Source organism: Alternaria infectoria (genome assembly GCF_024043175.1).
Source record: "Alternaria infectoria strain BMP 0036 chromosome Unknown scaffold_3, whole genome shotgun sequence".
NCBI classification, from domain to species: Eukaryota; Fungi; Ascomycota; class Dothideomycetes; order Pleosporales; family Pleosporaceae; genus Alternaria; species Alternaria infectoria.
The window spans coordinates 2,121,834-2,146,628 of NW_026250692.1; the positions used below are offsets into that span (position 1 = coordinate 2,121,834).

General features: G+C 52.0%; 9 protein-coding genes across 9 annotated transcripts; 4 read left to right on the forward strand and 5 right to left on the reverse strand.

Annotated features, from left to right (window-relative positions):
- Nucleotides 1-112: 112 nt before the first annotated feature.
- J4E92_002950 (uncharacterized protein) lies at nucleotides 113-1,363 on the reverse strand (the record flags this gene model as incomplete). Its single annotated transcript, XM_051494350.1, has 1 exon — nucleotides 113-1,363. One exon carries the CDS (start codon nucleotides 1,361-1,363, stop codon nucleotides 113-115), a length of 1,251 nt encoding a protein of 416 aa, XP_051356029.1.
- Nucleotides 1,364-1,672: 309 nt separating this feature from the next.
- J4E92_002951 (uncharacterized protein) lies at nucleotides 1,673-2,309 on the forward strand (the record flags this gene model as incomplete). The annotated part of the gene is made up of 3 exons (XM_051494351.1): nucleotides 1,673-1,740; nucleotides 1,791-2,004; nucleotides 2,055-2,309. The coding sequence occupies 3 exons, from the start codon at nucleotides 1,673-1,675 to the stop codon at nucleotides 2,307-2,309; spliced, it is 537 nt and encodes a 178-aa protein (XP_051356030.1).
- Nucleotides 2,310-2,750: 441 nt separating this feature from the next.
- On the reverse strand, nucleotides 2,751-3,830 carry J4E92_002952 (uncharacterized protein; the record flags this gene model as incomplete). Its single annotated transcript, XM_051494352.1, has 1 exon — nucleotides 2,751-3,830. One exon carries the CDS (start codon nucleotides 3,828-3,830, stop codon nucleotides 2,751-2,753), a length of 1,080 nt encoding a protein of 359 aa, XP_051356031.1.
- A 322-nt stretch (nucleotides 3,831-4,152) lies between these two features.
- J4E92_002953 (uncharacterized protein) lies at nucleotides 4,153-5,202 on the reverse strand (the record flags this gene model as incomplete). The annotated part of the gene is made up of 1 exon (XM_051494353.1): nucleotides 4,153-5,202. One exon carries the CDS (start codon nucleotides 5,200-5,202, stop codon nucleotides 4,153-4,155), a length of 1,050 nt encoding a protein of 349 aa, XP_051356032.1.
- Nucleotides 5,203-7,351: 2,149 nt separating this feature from the next.
- On the reverse strand, nucleotides 7,352-8,378 carry J4E92_002954 (uncharacterized protein; the record flags this gene model as incomplete). The annotated part of the gene is made up of 2 exons (XM_051494354.1): nucleotides 7,352-7,991; nucleotides 8,044-8,378. The coding sequence occupies 2 exons, from the start codon at nucleotides 8,376-8,378 to the stop codon at nucleotides 7,352-7,354; spliced, it is 975 nt and encodes a 324-aa protein (XP_051356033.1).
- Nucleotides 8,379-11,319: 2,941 nt separating this feature from the next.
- Nucleotides 11,320-11,981, reverse strand: J4E92_002955 (uncharacterized protein; the record flags this gene model as incomplete). Its single annotated transcript, XM_051494355.1, has 2 exons — nucleotides 11,320-11,936; nucleotides 11,978-11,981. 2 exons carry the CDS (start codon nucleotides 11,979-11,981, stop codon nucleotides 11,320-11,322), a joined length of 621 nt encoding a protein of 206 aa, XP_051356034.1.
- A 2,616-nt stretch (nucleotides 11,982-14,597) lies between these two features.
- J4E92_002956 (uncharacterized protein) lies at nucleotides 14,598-17,276 on the forward strand (the record flags this gene model as incomplete). The annotated part of the gene is made up of 2 exons (XM_051494356.1): nucleotides 14,598-14,604; nucleotides 14,665-17,276. 2 exons carry the CDS (start codon nucleotides 14,598-14,600, stop codon nucleotides 17,274-17,276), a joined length of 2,619 nt encoding a protein of 872 aa, XP_051356035.1.
- Nucleotides 17,277-18,799: 1,523 nt separating this feature from the next.
- J4E92_002957 (uncharacterized protein) lies at nucleotides 18,800-20,215 on the forward strand (the record flags this gene model as incomplete). Its single annotated transcript, XM_051494357.1, has 3 exons — nucleotides 18,800-19,228; nucleotides 19,279-20,153; nucleotides 20,209-20,215. 3 exons carry the CDS (start codon nucleotides 18,800-18,802, stop codon nucleotides 20,213-20,215), a joined length of 1,311 nt encoding a protein of 436 aa, XP_051356036.1.
- A 1,284-nt stretch (nucleotides 20,216-21,499) lies between these two features.
- On the forward strand, nucleotides 21,500-22,351 carry J4E92_002958 (uncharacterized protein; the record flags this gene model as incomplete). The annotated part of the gene is made up of 2 exons (XM_051494358.1): nucleotides 21,500-21,506; nucleotides 21,639-22,351. The coding sequence occupies 2 exons, from the start codon at nucleotides 21,500-21,502 to the stop codon at nucleotides 22,349-22,351; spliced, it is 720 nt and encodes a 239-aa protein (XP_051356037.1).
- Between the last annotated feature and the right edge of the window lie 2,444 nt (nucleotides 22,352-24,795).

The following is a 24,795-nucleotide window of genomic DNA, read 5'->3' on the forward strand; positions in this document are numbered from 1 at the left end:
GAAGACACTGACCAGGCCTGCAGCCTACACTAGGACAAAAACAAGCAAACGAGAAGATCTAGCGTCAATGTAGACTCCAGGGTGTTTTGGTTTTCCCCTTGGATAGAATGATCTACCCCATGGAGCCAAAGTCAAGCTTCCGAGCTACCTTGTCGGCGCGACCATTGGTAGGCATCTCTCCGCCTCTCCGCTTCAGATCTTCTCCCATGGCCTTTGCCCCACCGCCTTCTTTGGGCAAGTTTTCTTTCTTTGTGGGCCGGGGTGCGTTGGTCCACCACTTGTCCTCTAGCGCCTTGCGAGCCGTGTACCTCTTCGCCGGGTCCAGTGTCAGTAAACCCTTGATGAAATCGCAGCCGTCGTCTCCCAGCGCAGGAAACTGTTGTTTCCACCACACGCGAGGACGTGTCTGTCTGAAGGCTGTGGAACCCTGTGGACCAGTTTGCTTCTCAGGCGCAACGTAGTATGGGAGGGAAGACACGCCGGGCCAGGTTTCCTCGGTCGGCGTTCCGAACTTCTCGCAGATGGTGGCGACTTGCTGGATGTCGGTGTCGGAGTAGAGAAACCAGTTGCGGATACAGAGTTCTGCCATTAGGACTCCGATACTCCACATGTCGGCCGTGCCGCCGTAGTGCGAGCAGCCGTACAGCAACTCCAGCGGACGGTACATGCGTGTAATGACCATGGTAGTCATCTTTGTTCCTGGATCTGCGAAACTCCGCGCAAGACCGAAATCGGCAAGCTTGACTGTTCCGTCGGCGGCGATCAGGGCGTTACTGCCCTTGATATCGCGATGCAGGACAAAGTTCTCGTGGCAGAACCAGATTCCTTGACACAGCATGTTCATCCAAGACTTGATATCCGCCTTTGTGTATGTGATTTCCTTGTTCTTCCAGAGCGCCTCCAGGTCTCCCAGGGGCAGATGTTCGAGTACGAAGGACAGGTTTTGGTCCTTGCTGGAGAAGACGTCGTGTAGTTTGATTACGTTTGGATGGTCGATCTCGAAGAGGAATTGCATTTCGCGGAGGGCGTCTGGGGCGATTCCGTTGGGGTACTCGGCGTTGAGTTTGATCTTCTTGATGGCGACGAGCTTCTTGGGGTTGTTGACGTAGTGGGCTTGGAAGACTACCGCATAGGTACCTTCTCCTAGTTTCTGGCCCATGACGAATTGGCTGCGCACCCGGTCGTTCATCTGCTCGGCAAGATCCATGCCTCTGTCTTGTGCTGGGGCTGTGGACGGTACAGCTGGTGACTTCGTGGGCTTGGTGGTGTGGCTTGGGAGCGCGAGGGTTCTAGCCTTGGACCCATCTTGAAAGGCTGCGCCGGGCGGGTTCGGCCGTGGGCTTAGAACAGCTGGTGATGCCATGGTGAAGTCGTGCGTGTAGCGGCGTGATTGAGGTGTTGCGACGAGGATGGATGATGGATGATGGAAGATGGCGATTGCTGGCGTTAGTGGATACTCCACAGCTCTCGTGAGGTAAGCGACCCAAAGTCCATACCGCAGTCCTCCTCTTTCAGACGGTGAAGGTGGTGGGCGCGTGGTTCGCGACTGCCGTTCGCGTTCCAGGGACCGCGGCGGCGACGATGCACGTCCCCGAACATTTTGGCTTGGCCGGGCTTTTCTGCGGGGAGCTTGCCCTCACCACCGACGCCCAGCAGCCGCATTCCACACATCATGGCTACTTCGGCGCGAGGACCGCCAGGCACTGTCGCCGTCTCCAAAGAGGGAATCCCGAATCGCACGTGAGTTGGCCTACATCCCAGTGCACGGCGTATATGCTGACATCAAGCAGATTATACGTGCGCAACCTTCCCGACAAGCTACAAAAAGAAGACCTTAAGCGGAACCTGTACATGTTGTTCGCGACATATGGCGTCATACTCGATGTTGTCGCGCTCAAGACCATGAAGATGCGAGGCCAGGCGCACGTTGTCTTCCGCGACGTCGATTCCTCAACACAGGCTATGCGCGCTCTACAGGGCTTCACTTTCTTTGGCAAGGACATGGTACGTGTTTCCCGAATTACAACCCAAGAAACCATACTTACACTACGCAGCAAATCGCATACGCAAAGACCAAGTCCGACACAGTAGCCAAGCTAGACGGCACCTACAAGATGCCCGAGCCGGAGCGCGAAGACGAGCCCGAACAAGCGTCTGCACAGCCCGCAGGCTTCGGTACCGCACCCGAGAAAGCAGTTCCGGTCAATGCACAAGACGCGGTCAAGGGACAGAAGAGAGGGCGTGACGAAGAAGAGGATGAGGACTCGGACGCGGAGATGGAGATGGATGTCAGCGACGACTCGGACTAGATCGTTAAGAATGCGTATGGAAGGATATGATACCCACGAGCAATGAACAGAATCAGAAGGGCACTTTAGAAGACGCGTCTATGTGTGTTATTGGAAAGCGTGTATGGGCAGACACCGTAGCTGTTCTCGGAGTGGTGCTGACTTGATACAGACCCGATCTCAGCTTCTTTCCGACGATCGACTAGTGTATGTCATCATCGTCGTGCGCTCAACTACATCGCTATATTTATGGTATAGCTAGATGGCCTTCGCAGAAGTCCTAAATAACTAGAAATTGAATGATAGGGCACCTAGGACCTCTTCGCTGAAGGTCTTACCACGCATCGAAAGACTATAGAAGAGCTAGACGGTGTTCAATAACCCATCACCTACCACACCAGCCTTTGAAATCCCATTGAAAACCTCCACCCTTCCTCATGCCCCAACTCTTTACGAATACACTTAAGCATGTTTGCTCATGCAAGCCTCGAGCAGGCCCAGCAGCTCAGACTTCCGCTTTTCCCCTATCCAGCTGCCGTGGATAGAATTGCTAACGATTATCCTCCATTCCTCCATACTCAAGTTGAAAGCCTCTTGCACCGCGCAATAGTTGTTCAGAATGTATCCACCAAAGTACGCTGGGTCGTCACTGTTGATACTGAACTTGACTCCTGCTTCGAGGAATGTCCTGATAGGTACCTGGCCGACGTTTTCCACAGCTTGGAGGCAGACATTGCTCAGCGGACAGACGGTCAGGAGTATCTCCTCTTTCACTACCCGACGGAGCAGTTCAGCATCTTCGGTAAGACGAATACCGTGATCGATGCGCTCAGCGTGTAGTGCGTCGAGTGCACCGCTGATGTACGTCGGATCTCCTTCTTCACCCGCATGCGCTGTCCTCCTCAACCCCATCTTCTCACCCTCGCGATACATATCGACAAAGAGCTCCGGGCGGAACCCAACTTCTGACGAGTCCAACCCAAGACCAGTAATAGCGCGCTCCTGACCGTCTCCACTCTCGAGGTCAAAGTGCCCACCCTTGACAGCCGCTGCCATAGTCTCCGCAGCCGAACTAACAGGCATGTGCCTCAGGAAACACATGATAAGACAACTCGTTATCCCCAGCTCTTTCTCCGCCCGTTTCCTTGCGGCATTGAAACCACGTACCACGACATCAAAGGCGATGCCCCTCTCCGTGTGACTCTGTGGATCGAAGAAAACTTCTGCATGGCAAACGCCGTCTCGAGCTGCTGTTGTGAAGTATTCCCAAGCTAGCATCTCAAAGTCCTCTTCATGCACTACCACTGCGATGCCGCGGTAGTAGTACGCCAGGAAATCGTCTAGGTTCGTGAAATGCGAGTACCGTTCTGTAAGTGTTGCGGGCGACGTGTAAGCGACATCTTCAGATGGAGATGGCAGGGTGATGTTGTTCTTAGAGGCCAGAGTGAAGAGAAGGCTTGGGCTGAGGCAGCCTTCGAGGTGGAGGTGGTGTTCGCATTTTGGGAGGTCCGCGAGGAAGTCGTGGGTGGCTGATTTGCACATTGTGATTTGTTTGTATAGGAAACTTTAGGAAATGCGTTTGTTGGATTAAATGTTCGAACAAATTCGGTTTCTGGCGTTTTTGAAAGATTCTGTTTTCTAAGATTAGTTCTATCGGAGGCGGACGGGCATTGTCGGTGTTCGCCGGTTCTTGCTAGGATGATGGAGAACATCCAGCTAGAGGGTGGATCCTAGATTGGACTTGCAAGGCAGATGCGCTCTATGCGAACACAGTTTGGTGGAGCCTGGAAACCTCACTTGAAATATTTATGCCGCATAGATATATCGTCCATTGCCTCCAAATGCTAGTCTAGGCTGTCACATCTTATCGAAGTTCGCGTTTTTGCCCAATCGCTCGTGGCTCGTACATGGTTTCCACAAACTCTTCTAGCAGACCCTCACTCTCCGCATCTTGTCGAGTAGAAGAACCCGTCCCACTTCTAGCATTGCTTATCGGCAATGTAGAGTCGCCTATCGTCCTTTCTCCATCACCGAATGTTTTCTTGAAAACGCTGTCATAGCTGATCCACATGCCCGCAAAGATCATGGCACTGAGTTTCGCTAGCCACCAAGGCGACCTCCCCTTTTTATCTTGCAGCTTCCTCCCCATCGCAAAGATGAACGCGATAAACGGCATCCAGATACCCATGAAGATAGCCTTTCCCATTGCCTGCTTCTTGGTTGTGATGGTGTATGTGCGTATATTGTGTAGGTATTCCTGATACTCGTTTGGAAGATTACATTCGGCGGCGCCATCGGTTATGAGCTTGAGGTATCGTGCCGAGGGCTGCGCGTAGCTTGGGTCGGGGCGCTTCACGCGGTCGGTGGTTTGTACTCTGTTCTCGCTGTCGACAATGGGGGCGAAGAGCGTGTGCGCTTTGAAGGGCTTCGAATCGGGCGTGGTGGGAACCGTATCGGAGGGCGGTAGCACGTAGCAGTCAACCAAGATATCGTCGTAGGCGCTGCCTCCGCCTTCTGTCGCAATGATGTGCGCATAATCGGACAGCGTCACCTCGTATACAACGCCCACCAGGCCCTTGTGCCATCGGTCCTTGTGGTAGTCTTGCGCGTCCGGCACCCGCAGTGCTGTGTTGGCGAAGCAGGGCTCTTTGTAGGGGAAGCCAGGGAGGTCGAAGGTCAACCTCAGCGAGGGAACAAGTACGTTGACTTGTGAAAGCGGACGGATACCGCGCACGCCTCGGAAGGTTTCATTGCACAGGTTCGAGCCATATGCCAGGTACAGCACCGTTTTCGCCTTCTCTTGGGGTGTTGCAGACTGCTGCGACACGAGCTTCTCGGTGTCCAGCGGCGCGTCGGTGAGGGAGGCGTCTAGACGCGCCTGAGACGGCTGTGGTATGGCTTCAAAGATGGTCATGGTAGAATTTACTGTGTGGATGATCCATAGGTAGCGGCCGTATTCGCGTCTTCATATACTGCGCGTAGTTTCGGGCCGTGCCGATTTCGCTGGATGTTTCGTCCGGACCCTGTCTACATCATCGATTCTTGGATTTCTCATCTAACGCCGAGGGCCCGAGCACGACCCGGGAGCCTACAGTAAGCTGCCAACCCTCACACCGCACGAACAAAAGCAACCCAGCTGACTACAACGGACTAATCATCTCTATACTGTCGAAACATATGGGGCTTTGCTTCATTCAGTCATGTCGTATCCCTCGTACGCCATACTAGCGCTGATACCCGCTGTCGTGTGGCTGCTGTATCTCCAAGTAAGCCAATGGCGCTTCAAGCGATTCGCGCACATTCCCAGTAAGCTGTCATCGAGTTTTCTCTTTGGACATCTCGGCCATATCGCGGCGGAATACAAGAACATAAGTAGTACCGTTCATCCAGGTAGGATCCACAACCCTCTGCATGGTCACCACTGATAGCAGCCAGACTATGTTTTCGAAAACATATGGAAGGCTCAAGGCAGCCCGGAATACATGTTCTTCGATACGAGGCCTGTACAGCTTCCACTTCTCCTCATTGCGTCCCATGCGATGGCGGAGCAGGTCTCCAGAGCCAGCAAGACGCAGCAGTACAGCGTTACCAAATCTCCGACTGTTCAAGGGGGCATGGGTGACCTGATTGGGAGGTATTCCCTGATCAGCGAGAATGGCGAATCTTGGAGAGGGCTTCGCAAGACCTTCAATCCAGGCTTCGCGCCGCAGCACTTGCTTTCGTTGCTCCCTGTCATGGTTGACAAAACGCAAACGTTCATGAAAAAGCTGGACGCATTGGCAACCTCCGGTGCCGCGGCCGAGATGGACGGCTATTGCACTGATGTCACATTTGATATCATCGGCGGCTTAGTTACTAACATTGATTGCAAGGCCCAGGGCGACAGTGAACATGTCCATCCCATCGTCCGAAACTTCCGTACGCTGAAGAATGTATATGCTGGGGACAACGGTCTTATGGCATCCTGGTTGAACCCAGTAATGCGCGCCAAGAAATACATATACAGCCGACGACTGGACTCGGCTGTAAAGGCATGTGTCGTAGAGAAGTTTGCAGACATCAAATCAGCGCATCATACAAAGGAGAAGAAAGACCGATCGGTACTCGCGCTAGCGCTGGAAGGCACCGATGAACTGACCCCCTATGTCCTGCAAAGTACTGCGGATCAAGTCAAATCGTTTCTTTTTGCAGGTCACGATACCACCTCTATTCTCCTACAGAGATTGTTCTACGCCCTCTCTATACACCCGGATTGCCTTGCGAAGATCCGCGCGGAGCACGATACCGTTTTCGGTGACGCAGAACCACACGATGTATTCCTCAAACGGCCAGATGAGACCATGAAAGCGCTCAAATACACCTCTGCATGCATCAAAGAAGCTTTGCGACTTTGGCCCCCAGCAGCTTCCGCCCGAATGTCTCACAACAACTTCAAAGTACGCACCTCGGACGGAGAGGACGTGCTTGTCGACAATTGCGTCATATACATCTGCCATCATCTCATCCAACGAGATCCCAAAGTTTACGGAGAGACAGCAAATGAGTTCGTCCCAGAGCGCTGGGTCGGCGACTCGGATACAAGCAGCGCTTCTACTGAAGTCGACGGATCAAGTGCTGGCGAGAGCAAAATTCCCATCAGTGCGTGGAGACCTTTTGAGCGAGGACCCCGCAATTGCATTGGCCAGGAACTCGCCAACATGGAAGCCCGAGTCATTCTCGCATGTGTGATGAGACGATATGACTTTGTCAAGGTCGGGCTTGGAGAAGTTGAGACAGATGAAGCCGGTCGGCCTATCATGGACGAGATGGGCAAGTACAAAACAAAGTCCGAGTTGATTAACGTAAGCTATCTAGTAATTCATCGCAAAGAGTATGAGACTAACTTATCAATAGACGATGTCTATCACCTCACGCCCGATTGATAAGACCGTTATGCGTATCAAGTTCCGCGAGTCTGAGAAACAGTAAGCCACGATTTACGATTCTGATGCCTTGAAGCTTTGTCATTGGAACGTTTCGAAATGTATCAGGTTTGATGGCTTCATGAGAGTACATGTTTCTATCTACACTGTAAATTTTGTCTTGTTCTCCTCCGCACAATCTTCTGCGATTTTTCGTACCTCCCCTTCGCCTAGTTCTTCAAATATATCGAATCCCCATCGCGACTGCACGTTGAAACGCTTGTGTCTCTCCAGCCCGCTCAGCTCATCGAATGCATCTTTCGGTAGCTCTTTGACTTGCATGTTGCTCTTGATCCTGCTGGGTGTAACACTCTTAGGCAGCACCACAGTACCGCGCTGAATGCCCCAACTCGCAAGTAGCTGGCCGCCTTCCATGCCCAGTCTTCGTCCTACGCTGCCCACAAGTTCGTCGTCGACCGTGCGTGGCTCTCCCGTCTGGTTGTTTCCGAGGGGTGAATAGGCTTCGATGAGAATACCTTTGCTCTTGCAGAAGTCGAATAAGGCAGGCTGTTGGAGGTATGGGTGTGCTTCGATCTGGTTTACCGCCGGCACAACGTCGGTCTTGGATAGAAGATCATTGAGGCGATTGACGGTGAAGTTGGATACGCCAATAGCGCGTACCTTACCGGTGTCGAGCAGCTTCTCCATGGCCTTGTAGGTTGTCGCAGGGTCGATGTCGGCAAGGTCAAAGACGCCACTGTCACGCAATGGGAACCACTTCCCTGTAGCACCGTTGAAGGCACTGTGATTATGTTAGTACACTGTGCGTGCAGCGGAACAAGGGTCGAACGTACACAGGCCAATGCATCAAGAACAAGTCCAGGTACTCGACACCAAGGTCCTGTAACGACTTATCGAGTGCTGCCTCTACATCTTCGGGTGCATGCTTGGTATTCCAGAGCTTGCCAGTGAGGAAGATGTCGGAGCGAGGGATACCGCTCCTCCTGATGCCATCACCCACTTCAGCTTCGTTGCGGTAGATGGCAGCGCAATCGATGTGACGGTAGCCTGCTTTGAGCGCTGTCTCGACGGCGCGCTCAACCTCGCCAGGCTTCGCTTGCCATGTGCCGAAGCCCACGGCCGGTATTTGCGCGCCTGTGTTGAGGGTGAAGTGTGTGGGGAGAGGCATGGTTGCTGTAGCGTGACGCGATACGGTAATGCCTAGGTGGAATCAGATGGGCGGGCTTCAGGACGGGTTCAGGGGTATGCAGTATAATGCAGAGATAGTGTGCGATGTCTTGACAGGACGAACTGCCATTTGGTTGATATATACATCCATAGTGAATCTTCCATGACTACCTAGGTACCGAAGGCGCGAGGCTGTCGGAACAAAATCGGAACCGGAGACGGAGAAGGCACCATCAAATGACCACACCAGGGCAAGGACAGGACCCAGCGGGATGCGTGGCACTGCATCCTGTGATGACCTCTAATTCGTGCAGTGGCTGGACTAAGGCATCCGGGTTCCGCCAAGTGCCTCGGGAACGCAATGGGGAGGTTGGCGAGCGGAGCTAAATTATCGGCACGGATTCTCGGAAACGTGCCCGCCTCTTTCTCCCTCCGCCATGTCAAACACACCCAGCAACACGGCAGTACCACAGAAGCGGAGCCTTGACGCCGCGCAGGGAACCAACAATACCAGGCAACGATTGGTGAAAGTCACGAGAGCATGCGACGTGTGCAAGGCGAGGAAGTCGAAGTGTTCCGGCGACCAGCCATGTGAGAGCTGTATCCGCCGGGGCCAGACATGCCAATACGAAGCCGCCTACCTGAGAGGCAAGGTAGTCTCCCCACGCCCTTCTGGTCCCGCCGTTGCTAGCCCTCAGCGCACCACGTCTGTTCCAGGCTATCCTCATGCTATACTCAGTGTCGCACCGAGTATGGCTGTAGGCAGCAATCATCGCGTTGGGGAGGAGACGGAGCCTCCTTCGCGAGCTTCCCCTGGGCTTGAGATCGCAGCTGGGCAATACTCCGACTCAACGTCTGGTCTCTCATTCTTGAGTCGCGCATGGCGGCGCATCTCCAACAAAGAAAGCAGTCAGGTCGTGATAGGCTCCAACGAAGACCGCCAGCTACTCATGAGTGCTGGTGACAAGCCCTTCCTGGAAAGTGGCCAACTGCAAATGCCATCACTGGACCGTAGTCGCCAGCTTCTTCATCTATATTTTGATGTTTGCATTGCGACATATCGGCTGCTACACAGACCTACTGTTGAAAGTTGGATGGAAACTGTGTCTGAGAACGCCAAACTTAATCAGGCCCTCTTTCATGGTATGTACCGCCTGATTGAAGATACTTGAGTTTTACTGATGATGTCTCTCCTCGTAGGCGTCGGTCGTGCCAAGACTGCAGTGGTCTTGTCCGTACTAGCTATTGCTTCGTTTCATGAAGAAAAGGCGAGCGGCGAAAGTGGTACTTCGCCAGCAAGTCAAGCCGACGCGCAGTCGCAGAGCGATATGCTCTTCACTGAGGCTTTACGACTGACACAAGTCGAGACTGGTATCCCAAAGCTCGAGTCAGCTCAATGCAGGCTTATACAGGTCCTGTACCTTCTCATGTCATGCCGCTTCAACCAAGCGTGGTATACGTTTGGCCATGCCCTACAGATTATCTCAGCGTTGGGTTTGCATCGAAGGGACGATCGCAAACGTCAAGCAAATGCCACCAAACGCGACTACATAGGTGAACAGTGCAGAAAGCGCACATTCTGGGTGGCTTATACACTAGACAAATATCTCGGTGTCATATTCGGGCGACCCAGACACTACCACGATGAAGACATTGACCAAGATTTCCCTGACGCTGTCAATGACGAAGACATGACCAGCACCGGTCCAAATACTACGAACACAGACGACTGTCACATAGAATCGCTCGTGTATCATGCGCGCCTGGCACAAATTGCTGAAAAGATATCCCGAGAGGTTTATTCGATCAGACCAGTACGTTAGCACATCACACCCTCCAGCTCAACCTACTGACTAATCCGTTCTCAGGTGCCGGATCAGGTCCGACTTGCAGCCTCTCATCGCCTTGGGGCAGAGTTGCGCCAGTGGAAAGCATCGCTACCACCCTTCCTCGGCGCCGTCAACCCTAGCAGTCTCATTCCTACGTTCCGACGGCAGGCAACCGCACTCAAAATGTCCTACTGTCATGCTGTAATTCTAGCCCATCGCCCGTTTCTCCTCAAGAACGCCAGGCGTAGCAATGTAGAGATGACTAGTCTTGCCCAAGACAGTCTCACAGAGTGCATTGCAGCGGCAAGATCAGTGTTGGAAGCAGTCGATCGTATGGCGCGGGAAGGTCGACTGTTCCATGCGTTTTGGTGGACCCACTACGTCTGTTTCTGTGCTTTGGTTGTGGTCTATGTGTGGGCCATTCAACAGAGTACACACAACTCAGCGTCAGCTGAGGATCCTCGCGGTATCCTAGATCAAGCCGAGAGCTGTTTGCAACATCTCGCCCAGGCAACAGCGTCAAACTCGCCCTCGCGACGATATAGCATCATCCTGCAGGAACTCCGCACAGAAGCAAAGAGAAAAACAGCCATACCACATCGGGAACCAGTACTAGCATCATCAGCTGCGGTCAATGGCGGAAACCCACCGCCTTTGGATGGAGATGCGATACAGGAACCGGATTTGCAAAACTGGCAGCCACTTTTTGGTAGCCCGATGGACATGACCACGCCAGGGTTGCAGAACTTTCTCGATGACTGGCAGACGACTGACTGGCTTGACCTCGATGCCTCTGCTTTCGGTCCTTTTCCCGAAGTGGACGATATATCAGCCTGGGTGAATAACGCATCGTAATGGCTTTCGTGTTCCTGGAGTTCACGGACGCGAGACGGAAGATTGACGTTGAAGTATACAATACACCCAAGGTTATCACATTGGTCAAACAGAAGATATTGATATCTTCAGGGTAAATTTTAACAATGGGTTGACCATAGAATATCCGCGGTCACTGAGCTCACGAGAAAGCTCCACGGAACTCGATGCTCGGTCTACGTGCGGTATCGATCCTTCGGCCGCTATCAAACGTTTGCAACCAAAGCGGATGACCTTGCTTTACAGAGTGTACCGGAATAACGGCGACTTGTCCCCCATGTTCAAGAGCTCCTCGTCCGTGTACTTCGCCCGAATCTCGTCTTCACTAAGCCTCGCTTTCTTCGCGTTGCCCCACTTGTACGACAGCTCCAGAAGGAAAGCGACGATAAAACCGGTCGCACCAAACGCGAGCGACAGTCCGAAGCCAGTGTAGTACTTGGGCTTCTCGCTCTCCAGGTACATGTAACTGCCGATGACGCCACCGATGTTACCGACGCAGATGTTGAAAGCAACGCCGATAGCACGACGGGACGATGGAGCAAGGTTGTTGGCTGCCCAACTGCTTCCGGCCGGCTGAATGGGGTAGATGCCCATGCATGTCAAGATGATGGCAAAGAATGCCGGGCCGATGTTGCCACCCAGATCGCCATCGAAAGAGATGACTACGGCGTACCCGATGAAGATGAAAGAGAGCGGGATGGCAACGAACGGCAAACGCCAGTAAAACCTGTCCGAGAGCTTCGCAAAGAAGATGGAGCTCAAAGCACCAGCCACATATGGTGGAACCGTCATTAGCTGGGCGTTAGTGTTGTTGAAACCCATACTCTTTGTGATGGTAGGCAAGGTGAACTTGGTCCCTACATACAGTTAGCCAGTGTCTGGTTGTGTTGCAAGTTACACATACCATATGAGCATGCCGATATGCAAAGCAGGATGTATGCTTGCATGTACAGGCGCCAGTTGCATAGCACGGCCTTCAAGTCGCTCCACTTGAAGCCCTCCTTTTGCTCCTCTCCGAATCTACCGCCGTCTTTGATGAATCGTTGGAGTTCGAGGAAGCGGATCTCGTCGGGTTTCAACCACCGTCCGCTCAACGCAGGAGAATCGATCAGGAGGAAGAAGCACGAGACACCGAGGGCGACGGTTACAATCCCCTCCAAGATGAATATCCATCTCCAGCCTTCGTAGCCACCAACGCCATCCATCTTGGCGATGACCGCAGCAAGCAGACCACTGAACGCCCCAGACAATGCTGATGCACAATAGAAGTAAGAGATCCTTGTCGCAAGGTCCTTTGGCATGTACCAGTAAGAGCAGAGATAAATCGCGCCTGGGAAGAATCCAGCCCTGTATCTCATTAGCGCAGAAACATCGCGCTGTGGCGCAAACTTACTCGAATACTCCAAGAAGAATGCGGGTAATCAACAAACCGACGAAGCCTTTTACCACGCCCATCATGGTCATGATTATACCCCAACAGACGATGAGTATGCCGAGGTAGTACGATGGACGCTTGAACTTCTTCAAGAGAATATTGGAGGGAACTTCAAGAAGAATGTACGGCACGAAGAACACTGATAACACGATGTTCCATTGTACACCGTCAAGACCCAGGTCTGTGACCATGCCCTCAATCTTCGCATTGCCGATGTTCGCTCGATCAATGTGGGAGATGAGATAAAGGACTGCAAGCATCGGTACCAAGCGAATGTCAACCTGCAAATGATCAGCGGGTCAATCGACGCACAGCATCGGTGGCTTCTTACCTTGTGGATTACTCTTTTCCTTTTCTCTTCCGTGTAGTTGATGTAAAAGTCCGCATCTTCAGGTGCCAGACCCAACACTTGGAAGTTGTCGATCTTGACGATCTGATGCGGCTTAGGGGAATCAATCGAGTCTGCCTTTTCATCGATGTACTGGATTTCATGTTTGTCCATTGATGGAGACATTGCGATGGATGGAAAAGAGGAATGAAGTATACCAGATTGACGCGAAACCCGGGATGCGATGATGTTCAGCAATGTCGGATGCCACAAGCTTTATACACATGACACTGGTCGCGGCACACCATGTTGATGGCGGTTGGATTGCGGAGAAACATGTGGCACCCCAGTTTTTCGGTTTCCTGGAGAAAGCTAGTTGCGGGGAAAGTAGTTCTTGCACCAAGCCCGATCACGACAATCATCTAATCAGCTCCCTCGCGGATGGTTTTCCGAGGCTAATGAGAATCCGGTCAAATCAAAAGCGTTTCCGCCCCTCGGATGTATGCAGGTATGCAAGTCTCCACCTCACCCCAATGTTGTGGTCGAAACCGGGGAACACAGCTGCACAGGAAGAACCGACAGATAATAATTCGACGATTAGCATCAGTTTTGACCTCTCAAAGCACAGCCTCTCTTTCCTATCTCTTCGAGCAAGCCTTTGTTACAAGCCACAATCACCATGGCACCGGCGCAGATAGCTATACCTGCGCCACTACGGCCGTCAACACCACCATCTACATTCAGACATGCGCGAGACGACCTCCTTCAACCGGACGAATCCTCGATAAAAACAGTCGATGCGCTCGTCCGGCACCGCGCGCGTCGTGATCCTCATGTCACCATCGTATCGTATCCGAGCTCTGGGGTTGACTTCGTGGATTATACCATGCAGCAGCTGGACGTCTTCGCGTACAGAGTAGCTCGACACTATCAGATCTTCATACCTACAAGATCGAGTTCTGCGGAGATGCCAACCACAGTAGCCGTTCTGGGACCAAGTAATATGGACTACATTGTCTCGATGCTTGCGCTTACCAAACTGGGCCATACGGTACTTTTCCTTTCAACGCGTATATCCCAAGCAGCTATCGACTCTCTTATCACCACCACCGGAGCCACCTATCTGCTGGCAGATTCACGATATGCGCGATCTGCAATCGACGCTCAGAGAGCCATACCAGGGTTGCAGATCGGCGAAATTGCCAGGCCTGACACTTACAACTTTCCTGTTGAAGTCCATGCAGACACCCGCCTTGACTACCAGCTCGACCATACAGTCGAAGCCTCGAACAACATCTACATTATACACTCCAGTGGTATGTTCTATCTAACAGTCTATTGGTGTTCGAGCTAATGTGAGGAAAGGCTCTACCGGACTGCCGAAGCCGATATATCAGCCACAGAGAAGTGCAATCGCCAATTACGCCATTAGTATGGATATGAAAGCATTCATTACCCTTCCGCTGTATCACAATCACGGCATTTGCAACTTCTTCCGCGCGATATACAGCGGCAAATCCATCCATATCTACAACGCCGACCTGCCCTTGACCCAATCTTATTTGGCTACGATATTGAGGCAGCATAGATTTGAGATCTTCTATGGTGTGCCTTATGCGCTCAAGCTTCTCTCTGAGACAGATGAGGGGATCGAGCTATTGAAGCAACTCAAGATCGTCATGTACGGAGGGAGTGCCTGCCCAGACGCGCTGGGCGACCTATTGGTGAACAGCGGCGTCAATCTTGTCGGCCACTATGGGGCGTAAGTTTCATGTGATCACTTACAGCAAAGCCAAGCTTACGATGAGCAGCACTGAAGTAGGCCAACTCATGACATCCTTCCGACCTGCCGACGACAAGGTATGGAACTACGTTCGCGAGTCGCCGAAACTATCGCCGTATCTTCGATGGGTATCACGCGGACCCAATCTCTACGAATGCACGGTTCTGCCGGGCTGGCCAGCGAAGGTCGCCTCGAACCTACCAGATGGCAGTTACGCCACGAAAGACCTGTTCGAACCGCACCCTACGATTGAGAAGGCATGGAAATACATTGCGCGTCTTGATGATACAATCGTATTGGTGAATGGCGAAAAGTTCAATCCAGTCATGATGGAAGGAACGATCCGGTCCCATCGAGCTGTAACTGAGACAGTTGTCTTTGGTTCAGGTCGACCATACCTTGGCGTTCTTGTGGTCCCAGCAATTGAGGACATGCCAGAATCGAAAGTCGTGGATGAGATCTGGCCCGTTATTGAAGCTGCGAATCGGAGGGCCGAAGCGTACGCCAGGATATCCAGGGACATGGTTCAGATCCTACCGTATGGCTGTCATTTCCCGCGTACCGACAAAGGCAGTGTGATAAGGCAACAGTTTTACAAGCAATATGCCAATGAGATTGACAATGCATACGACTCCATTGCATCAGCTCAAGGAGATCTCAAAACATTGAATGTTCCGGAACTCGAGGACTTCTTACGTACTGTCCTGGCCAAACAGTTGACGCAGGCAGGAGAAATCGGACGTACCACAGATTTCTTCTCGCTAGGCCTGGACTCGCTGCAATCGATCCAAATCCGGACGGAGATTCTCAAGAACGTTGATATCGGTGACAAGAATCTCGGCCAGAATGTGGTATTCGACCACCCTTCTATTGCATCTCTCGCCGCACATCTCGACAGTCTTCGCACCGGGCAAGAGGAACAAGTTGTGTCGGTCACTGCGCAAATGCAAGACCTTATTGCTCAATACAGCAACTTCGAGCCCATTGCTAGACGTCAAGCTGCGCTTACTGGCGCGACCGGTTCGCTTGGTGCTCATGTTCTTGTACAACTACTCCACCGCTCGGATATTGACATAGTTTACTGTCTTGTTCGAGCGAAAGACTACAAGACAGCAGCTCGCCGAGTTCGAGAGTCTCTCATACAGCGAAAGTTGTACCACACCCTTTCGCTCTCCGGACGCAGAAAAATACAAGCCATACCTTCTGACTTGTCCGAGCCCCATCTCGGCTTAGACGATACGACTTATGCGCGTGTTGCTTCAGGTCTTACCAGTGTTATTCACTGCGCATGGAGCGTCAACTTTAACAAGAACCTGATGTCATTTGAGAAGGACTGCATTGCTGGTGTGCGTCACCTGATTGACCTCTGCCTGGCTTCATCATCAACCAAGCCGGCATCCTTCGACTTTTGTTCTTCGGTCAGTACCGTCGCACGATGCCCCGATATGCGCACGCCTGAGCGATTAGCCGAGCTTGACTGGGCCCAGGGTATGGGATATGCCCAGAGCAAATGTGTTGCCGAGCACTTGTGCTTGGCTGCAGCGAAGGAGACCGGTGTCAAAGCGCGAGTCCTGCGCGTCGGTCAGATCGTCGCGGACACTGTTCATGGCGTGTGGAACTCAACTGAAGCAATACCTCTCATGATGCAGTCCGCTCTTACTGTCGGTGCGCTACCTCGACTGCAAGAATTCCCAAGCTGGACACCAGTCGACGTTATCGCAAAAGCCGTGACGGAGATCTCGCTCAGCGACGCTGGATCTGTAGTGGCGAATGTCACCAACGCGAAGACTTTCTCTTGGACCGACGATCTACTTCCTGCCCTTCGAGAAGCCGGCCTCCAATTTGATGAAGTTGAGCCCAAGGAATGGGTGCGCAGGCTTCGCGAGTCCAATCAGGATGCGGTAGCGAACCCACCCATCAAGCTTGCTGACTTCTTCGCATCCAAGTACGATAAGGACGTTTTCGGTCCTTCGCGTACATATGATACCACTGTCGCCAGAGCTTTCTCGCCTTCTCTTGAGACAGCGCCTGTATTGGATGCAGCCTTTGTGAAGACATTTGTCAGACAATTCCAGAGTGCTGCCTGGCAGATAGGTACTACTTCAGTCGCGAAGCCGATGAGACGCGTTGTCGTTGTAGTCGCCGGGCCTTGTGGTAGCGGGAAAAGCACTGTCGCACGACGCCTCGGCGCTCACTTCAAAGCACCTTATATTGAGGGCGATGAACTACACACCGAAGAAGCCATTGTATCGATGGCTGCCGGTACACCCCTCAATGACGTCGCTCGCGCCCCGTGGCTCGCGCGCGTTAGACAGCGAGCGCTCGATACAGTGACCAAGGAAGACCACGAGCGCGTATTCGTCTCTTGTTCGGCTTTGAAGAAGTCATACCGAGATCAGTTCCGGGTTTTGATGGATGAGCAGATACGGGTTGTGTTTGTGGACTTGAAAGTCGAGCCGGAAGAGCTTGTGCGTCGAATGAAGGGAAGAGGTGGTCATTACATGAAAGAGAATATGTTGGAGAGCCAAATGGCCATCTGGGAGACGGCCGATGTCTCAGAGACGGATGTGATACCTGTAGATGCTGGACAGTGCGTTGAGGAAGTTGTAGAGGAGATCTCCGGGTTATTGGAGGCGCTCGATGTCATGTAAAGCGCACGCCTCGGGGGCTGTACTATCTTCCAGTCCATACGCGCAAATATTAGAAATCCAGTGGACCAAATCCTTAGTTGTTCGCATATTGTGATGCTGTAGACTTCACCGCACGTGAGCTAATGCAAGCGAGCGAGCAATTTCAACGACGAATACATAGTCATTCAGAAATGGAGGAAGTATAACATGCCGCCTGCAATAATTTCTTTCATTTACAGACGCAAGCCAAGGCAATGAAAGCCCTCTAAGAGCAGACCCGTGCGAGCTCTACCACTGCGGCACCCTCTACCCCTGAAAGCGAGAGTTCACAGCCGCTCATCCACAGAACGCACAACCCCAAGGTGGAAAAGTATAACGAAAACATGACCGGGCGCGGCAAAAGTGAGGGGGAGTCCCTACGAAACAGTCGAGACCGTCCTAACTTTGTCCAAGATCCACGGCGCACGGAACCTCAATGTCCTACGATACCGGATGACCTCCGCCCACATTCCCATTCGGATTCATTCTTTGGTAGTCCTCAAATCACATCGGGACCAGCGTATTCTGGGTATGGGCAAGCACCTCAGCCCGATGACTACGGCGCAACGCCTTTCCCTGCTACAACACAGCCATATACGCAAGTTTCCAGAGCTTTCTTCCACCCGCAGCCAAGTTCAGCAGATCAATTCGAAGACCAAATCAGGTCTCGAAAGCCGAATCGACCGGAGAACATGTCGAACTCGCCAGGTCTAGTGCCGACTACCGTCGAATTACCTCAAGGGTCAAGTATGCGGTAAGCAACATTTTGAGAAAATCTGATCGGAAGGCATAATGACGACGCAGTAGTCCAATGTCAGGTATATCGACAGAAGAGACGCCAGAGCCTCGAGACGAGTTCGCTAGTACACCTGCGTCTAATCAGTTTACCACGTTGGAGGAAGAATACGCAACCCTATATCACCAGCGTCATGACATTGGTATGCGAATGGAGGAGATAAAGAAAAGCTTTACTGCGGAGGAGTACACTGCTTTGATGGCAAAGCTGGATCCGCAGAAACTTCCGACGCTCAAGCCGTGGTCTGGTACTACTGATGGTTGAGCGAACGGTGTAGAAGTCAGTCTGAAAAAGCTACAAGGTCGTTCCCACAGCAGCTTTTGATGGACTCGGTCTCTCAAAGAATTCATACTCGATGTCGTACTCAATCCGTATCGATGTGAACGAACGCTGCTCTCGACATCTAGGGAGCGCCCATCTCTGCGCGTGTGTGTTTGAGATATTCTACTATTCGTTATATACAGTCAGGATTGATCGCAGCACTCCGGTTGAGACTGCTGAAGCTCTTGTATCGCTGCTTCGATTGATACTTGGATGGCGTGCTCTGATTACGACGAGGATGCAAGCCGTCCCTGAGACCCCTAATCACTCAAGCGAGATGGTCCAAGCTCAATCCCGCGGCGGCGTGGTGGGTGGAGCTCCAAGCATCAACACGCCGAAGCCAGCCAATTCCCTGCCGACAACCGCTGTCCCCTTCCACGTCGCTGCCATGCTCTCTGGAATTCTCATCTTCAACCAAAAGGGTGAGAACCTCATCTTTCGCGCCTTCCGCAACGACTGCCGCCCGCGACTTGCCGATGTCTTCCGCATTCAGGTCATCTCCAACGCCCAAGTACGCTCGCCCATCCTCACCCTTGGCTCCACCACCTTTAGCCATGTCAAACACGAGAACATATACCTGGTCGCCGTGACCAAGAGCAATGCCAATGCTGCGCTCGTCTTTGAGTTTCTGTACCGTTTGGTGGGATTGGGAAAGGCTTACTTCGGCAAGTTCGACGAGGAGGCCGTCAAGAACAACTTCGTACTGGTCTATGAGCTACTGGACGAGATTCTGGATTTTGGATACCCACAGAATACAGAGACAGACACGTTGAAGATGTACATCACGACTGAAGGTGTCAAGTCGGAAAGGGCAATGGTAGGTCACATCGAGCGCGACCAGAGCAACAACAGCTGACAGAATCACAGGAGGACTCCTCGAAGATCACAATGCAAGCAACCGGTGCCCTTTCCTGGCGACGGGCCGATATCAAGTACCGCAAGAACGAAGCCTTCGTCGATGTCATCGAGGACGTCAACCTGCTCATGTCCGCGACGGGGACAGTACTGCGAGCCGACGTGAACGGACAGATCATAATGCGCGCATATCTCTCGGGCACACCCGAGTGCAAGTTCGGTCTCAACGACCGACTAACGCTGGGCGAAGATCATCTACAACAACCGTCTGGAAACAAGGCAGGCGCGAAAGCTACAAGGGCGGCAGCGGGAAGTGTGACGTTGGAAGACTGTCAATTCCACCAATGCGTGAAGCTGGGCAAGTTCGATGCGGACAGGATAATATCCTTTGTTCCGCCCGACGGCGAGTTCGAGCTGATGCGCTACCGAGCGACTGAGAATGTCAACCTGCCTTTCAAGGTGCACGCTATTGTCAACGAGGTTGGCAAGACTAAGGTTGAATACAGCATCGCCATTCGCGCCAACTATGGCTCCAAGCTTTTCGCGACAAACGTTGTCGTGCGGATACCAACACCCCTCAACACTGCGCGCATCACAGAGCGGACATCACAAGGCAAAGCCAAGTACGAGCCGGAACACAACAACATCGTCTGGAAGATACCAAGATTCACGGGGCAAAGCGAGTTTGTGCTGAGTGCTGAGGCCAGCCTGACCAGCATGACCAACCAGAAGGCGTGGTCCCGACCACCGCTCAATCTGAGCTTCTCATTGTTGATGTTCACGAGTTCGGGGCTACTTGTGCGATACTTGAAGGTGTTTGAGAAGAGCAACTACAGCAGTGTAAAGTGGGTGCGCTACATGACGAGAGCGGGTAATTATGAAATAAGGTATGTGTCTCCCGCTCCAGAATTCGATCACACCCATCTCACACATTTATTCCAGGTTTTGAGCATTATTATTCTGTACATTAGCCTGGTTTCACACAGGTATTATTGCATTGCAGGCGTCATTGAGCCACTAAAGATATCCTTGAGCACAATGAAAGTACAACATCAGCTTTTTGAGTATTGTTCCATCCGTGACCAGAAGCTCAGGCTGATCGTTAAACGGACCAGCCACGGTTCTCTAAGCTTTGATAACCTTTCTACCGTCTTCACTTCCGACACCACGCGCGCGCGAGTCTATGTCGAAGTGCAAACTCTCGACTTGGAGTCTTCAAACCCCATACTAAGTGGTCATAATGGTGAACTTCCTCAGAAGCATTGAAAAGGCCGTATTGAACTGTCCATTTGACGCGGCTTCTACTCCGGGTCTCATTCGGGCTAGCGCAGGCCGACTGGTCCTTCCACATAGTCCTGCCTGCAACCTTGAGGTGCGTCGCATCGCAGCGTCCCCTTTTCTCTCATCTCCACTTTCGAAGCCGCATGAACACACAGCGCGCCTTCTGCTGGCACTAGGCATTGACGCATTTGGAGAAGTCGCGTGTATGATGACACCGCCAGTAACACGTCCCCCCGCATGCACGACTGGTGCTGCGACGCGCAGCATATGCACCAAAAAATGGGCCTCATCTTCCTGTGGTCCCGCTTCCGCTATGGGAAAGCGATGGACGCTCGTCAAGTCATCTCGCTACGTTTGCGCAACTTCATGCTGCCACTTACTTCCCAATTTGACTGTTGATATGCATCAAATTCGAAGAAGGGGTTCGACTCTCTTGCTGGATCCGCGTACAGGTTGTGAGGGACAGAGGCCTAAACGAACAACATTTCGAGTATTCCATGCAGAAATACCAATCGGTAGTATCTCGGTGTCGCTATCTAATGATGTACCCCAGTCTCGTCAATCAAGCAGCTCGTACTGATTGATGCGATACTCGAACAAGAGGGTACATCAAGTTATGAGCATCTGTGATCTTACCAGCATGCGATCAGGAATCACAAAGCTAACAGTAAATTGCGCAGCGGTACGAGTCAGAAAATACGAACCTATCTATATTATGTGGCAGGCCGGACGACAATGCAGCTTGCAAGGATTGTTGCCGTATCATAACGCTTGATGTGTCGACCCCTCATGCTGTGCCGCAGCCACAATCTCAACCGCTGATCAGCTGTCATGTGAGTAGTAAGAGTACATCTATCAATCCGGTGGGACATTCCTGGCAGTCACCGGCACATTCACAGAACAACTCCAGTGTTCTTCCGATCTCTGAACAAGCTTTTACTGTCGCTTCTCCATGGAGGGTGTGGCTGCCTTCTCGTTGGCATGTAATGTTATACAAATTGCCGAACTCTCTCGAAAGATCATCGCAACCGCAAAGGAGATCCAAACTTCTCGCAACGGCTTACCGAAAGACCACGAAGATCTACGTACAGCCGTGGAGATCCTACGTCGAGATGTTGCGGACCTGCAGCAGAATCACAACGGCGACACTATCCAGAGTCTCGCTGTTCAAAGCGAAGTCGCTATAAACGAGCACATAGCTCTCTTGGATTCGCTTCGACTGAAGGGTCCCCGTACCTTCCTTCATGCCTCGGCTGCAGCATTCAAAGCACGGCGCAAGCAGCGCCAGCTGTACGAGTCTCAGGCGAAAGTTGACCGACTATCAGAAGAGCTCAAGGCGCACATTGTCATGATCCGCATCCCGAACATAGATCGCAATGTGGACCACCTTGGCGATAAGATAGCGTCACACAATTTCTCCATCGACCGTGACATGAAGACCATCGAGCAGCACCTGAACAGGGTTCGCAAAGTGACTGAAAGTAACTCGAACACCGCGAACGCTACAGCGGAGCTCGTGGTAGAGTTACAACGATGGCTCAAAGATCAACAAGATTCCCAGGCGAACAGGCAGTGTCTACACGCACTCTACTTCTCAGAAATCAGGAGTAGAGCCGATCAAGTAAAGCGAGCGCACGAAGACACGTTTAGTTGGATCTTTGATGGGACTGGAGATGTGTTTGGATCTAATCACAAAAACAAGTTCAAGAACTGGTTACGACTGGACGATCCTAACAGAAACGTGTTCTGGGTGTACGGAAAACCCGGTGCGGGGAAAAGCACTTTGATCAAGGTAAGTTTATGAACATAACTATTGTGCGGATCGTACACTAACTTCAAATCCTCGCGTCGGTCAGTTCGTTGTTACTCACCCGGATCTGAGATTGCACTGTCAATCCTGGCTGGGATCGCGCTCATTGCTCGTCATCGACTGTTACCTCTGGAGACAAGGAACGATCCTGCAACGTTCATTCCGGGGATTGTTGCAATCAATACTCTACCAGGCTCTTAAGGAATGCCCTCAGCTCATCTCGAAAGTCTTTCCACGACGCGAATGGACGCACGCCGGGACAGATTTTCAATTTCCACAGGACATCTTGTGGAACGGCTTCCAGGATCTTTTGAACTTGGCGCCGAGTTTCAACATATTTATGTTGTTCATCATCGATGGTCTCGACGAATTTGACGATCGTGTAGAGATTCGTCAAAACTCGGCGCCGGATGTACAAGACTTACTACGTCTACTTCGCGCCATCGAGACATGTCCCTCGGCAAAGCTTTGTGTGGCTAGCCGACCTCTGAACGAGTTTGAGATTCATTTGGGGAAGGATAAAGACTTCTGCATTCCCGTACATGACTTGACCTCGAGGGACATCACAATATATACCGAAGATACGCTGAGCAAGCACCCTTCATTTTCGCAACTCGTATCACAGGATCCTGGCTATGCAACCCTCATCGCAGATATCACCTCCGCAGCGGAAGGAGTCTTCCTTTGGGTCTACCTCGCATGCAACTCTTTGCTCAACGGGTTGAGTAACGCGGACCGTGTTTCTGACCTACAAGGGCGGCTGATGCGTCTTCCCCGTGAACTGGATGAAATGTACATGCACATACTGTCGACTATTGAGCTTGAGTATCGCAAAAACACCGCTCGCTCGCTTTTACTATGTACAACCTCCTCATATCCGACACTTCTCACACATTATTACTTGGACGATGAAAGCCGCAAACAAATATTAGACGCTCCAAGCCTGGAACAATTCATGAATGCAGAAGAATTGGTATTGTTTGCGGCTACAGTTCGCAGAAGGTTCAACGCGCGCAGTAGAGGGCTGTTGCAGGCCGAGCCTGCCAGTATGTACGATGCTGGGGATAAGTCCCCTGGAGTTCAGAACGAGATGTCAAAGTTCCTCGGCGAAACTGTCGGACTGGCACACAGATCATTAGCAGAGCTCCTTGACAGAGACGAGATGAAATACCGGATCATGGAGGAAGCCTGTATGGAAGTTGAGATGCCTGAGCTTCTTGCCCAAGCATCGATCGCGTCTTTCAAGGCGCAGGCATCTATTGCGTGGACGCTTACTCCGACTCAAGCCAATGGGATATGCGTTGGGGAGACATGTAAAAACGATTTAGAGAGAAAGCTCACTGAATCACTGGGACTCCGCGTGACCATCATCGAACGGACAGAGGAAGAGCACATAAAAGAACACTGGTCCAAACTTGACAAGATCCTGGAATTTTCGCTCACCCATAAAGTGAAGCTCAAGGCTGTCATCATGCCCTGTGTCCCTAATGAGCCCCATCCCGACATTTTCGCCGTGGCTGTCGCATATTCCGCAACCAAGTATGTCTCGTTCATGTTGCGGCAGACTCCAATTCTGATAGCGGCCCAACCAAAAGCCTGGCCACCTCTGCTAATGGCTCTCCTCTCGGATTTCATGGGTCGGGCGCCATACCGTCGACGTGTTCAAGTGGTTGAGATACTGCTCGAGCATGGCGCCGATCCAAATGAGCCCTTTGAAGGCACAACCCCGTGGATGTGCTACTTGGAAAACGCGCTGCATCACTTTCTCTACGACCCTCAGGAACCGACCTACGCGCTTATGCGGGATGAAATATTACATTTACTCGTTCAGTATGGAGCCAACATACACGCTACCTGGAATTGGCTTGGCTATTGTAGTGACGAGCGCACTGGGAAGGTTGATCGTGTCATTCCTTCGTTCGCAGATTACCTCTATAGAGCGGGAAGACCACAAGTCGCGACCGTATCCTTGCAACTCAGCGCTGCCGCAGTTTTATACCATATACTGACAAAAGTCGGGTGTCCAGATTTTTGGAAGGATCCGGCACCGGAGTGGCTACCATCAATACCTGAGCAAGAGCAGGTTCCAGTGGTATTGAAAGGACAATGCATTTGCAACTCTTAAGCTGTTAGAAGGGGTGAGGGCGCGGGGTTAAGATATCTTGACAGCATGATGCATGATGCATGATGCATGATGCATGATTTCGAACGGCAGATATCAAGACTGGCTTCGCTCTCAAATGAACTTTAGTCAGAATAAGGAGACAATGTGATAGCTGAGGTACTGATGGTCCACCTTTTCAAGGGTATTTGTAGCCCTTTCAATGCCATGCCTCCTGGGGTACTACATCACCTCAGATATGGATATACCTTGTTGCGATCCACATGTATTATAGAAGCTTTGGCGATGCAGCACGGGTTGTAGTAGACGATGCACG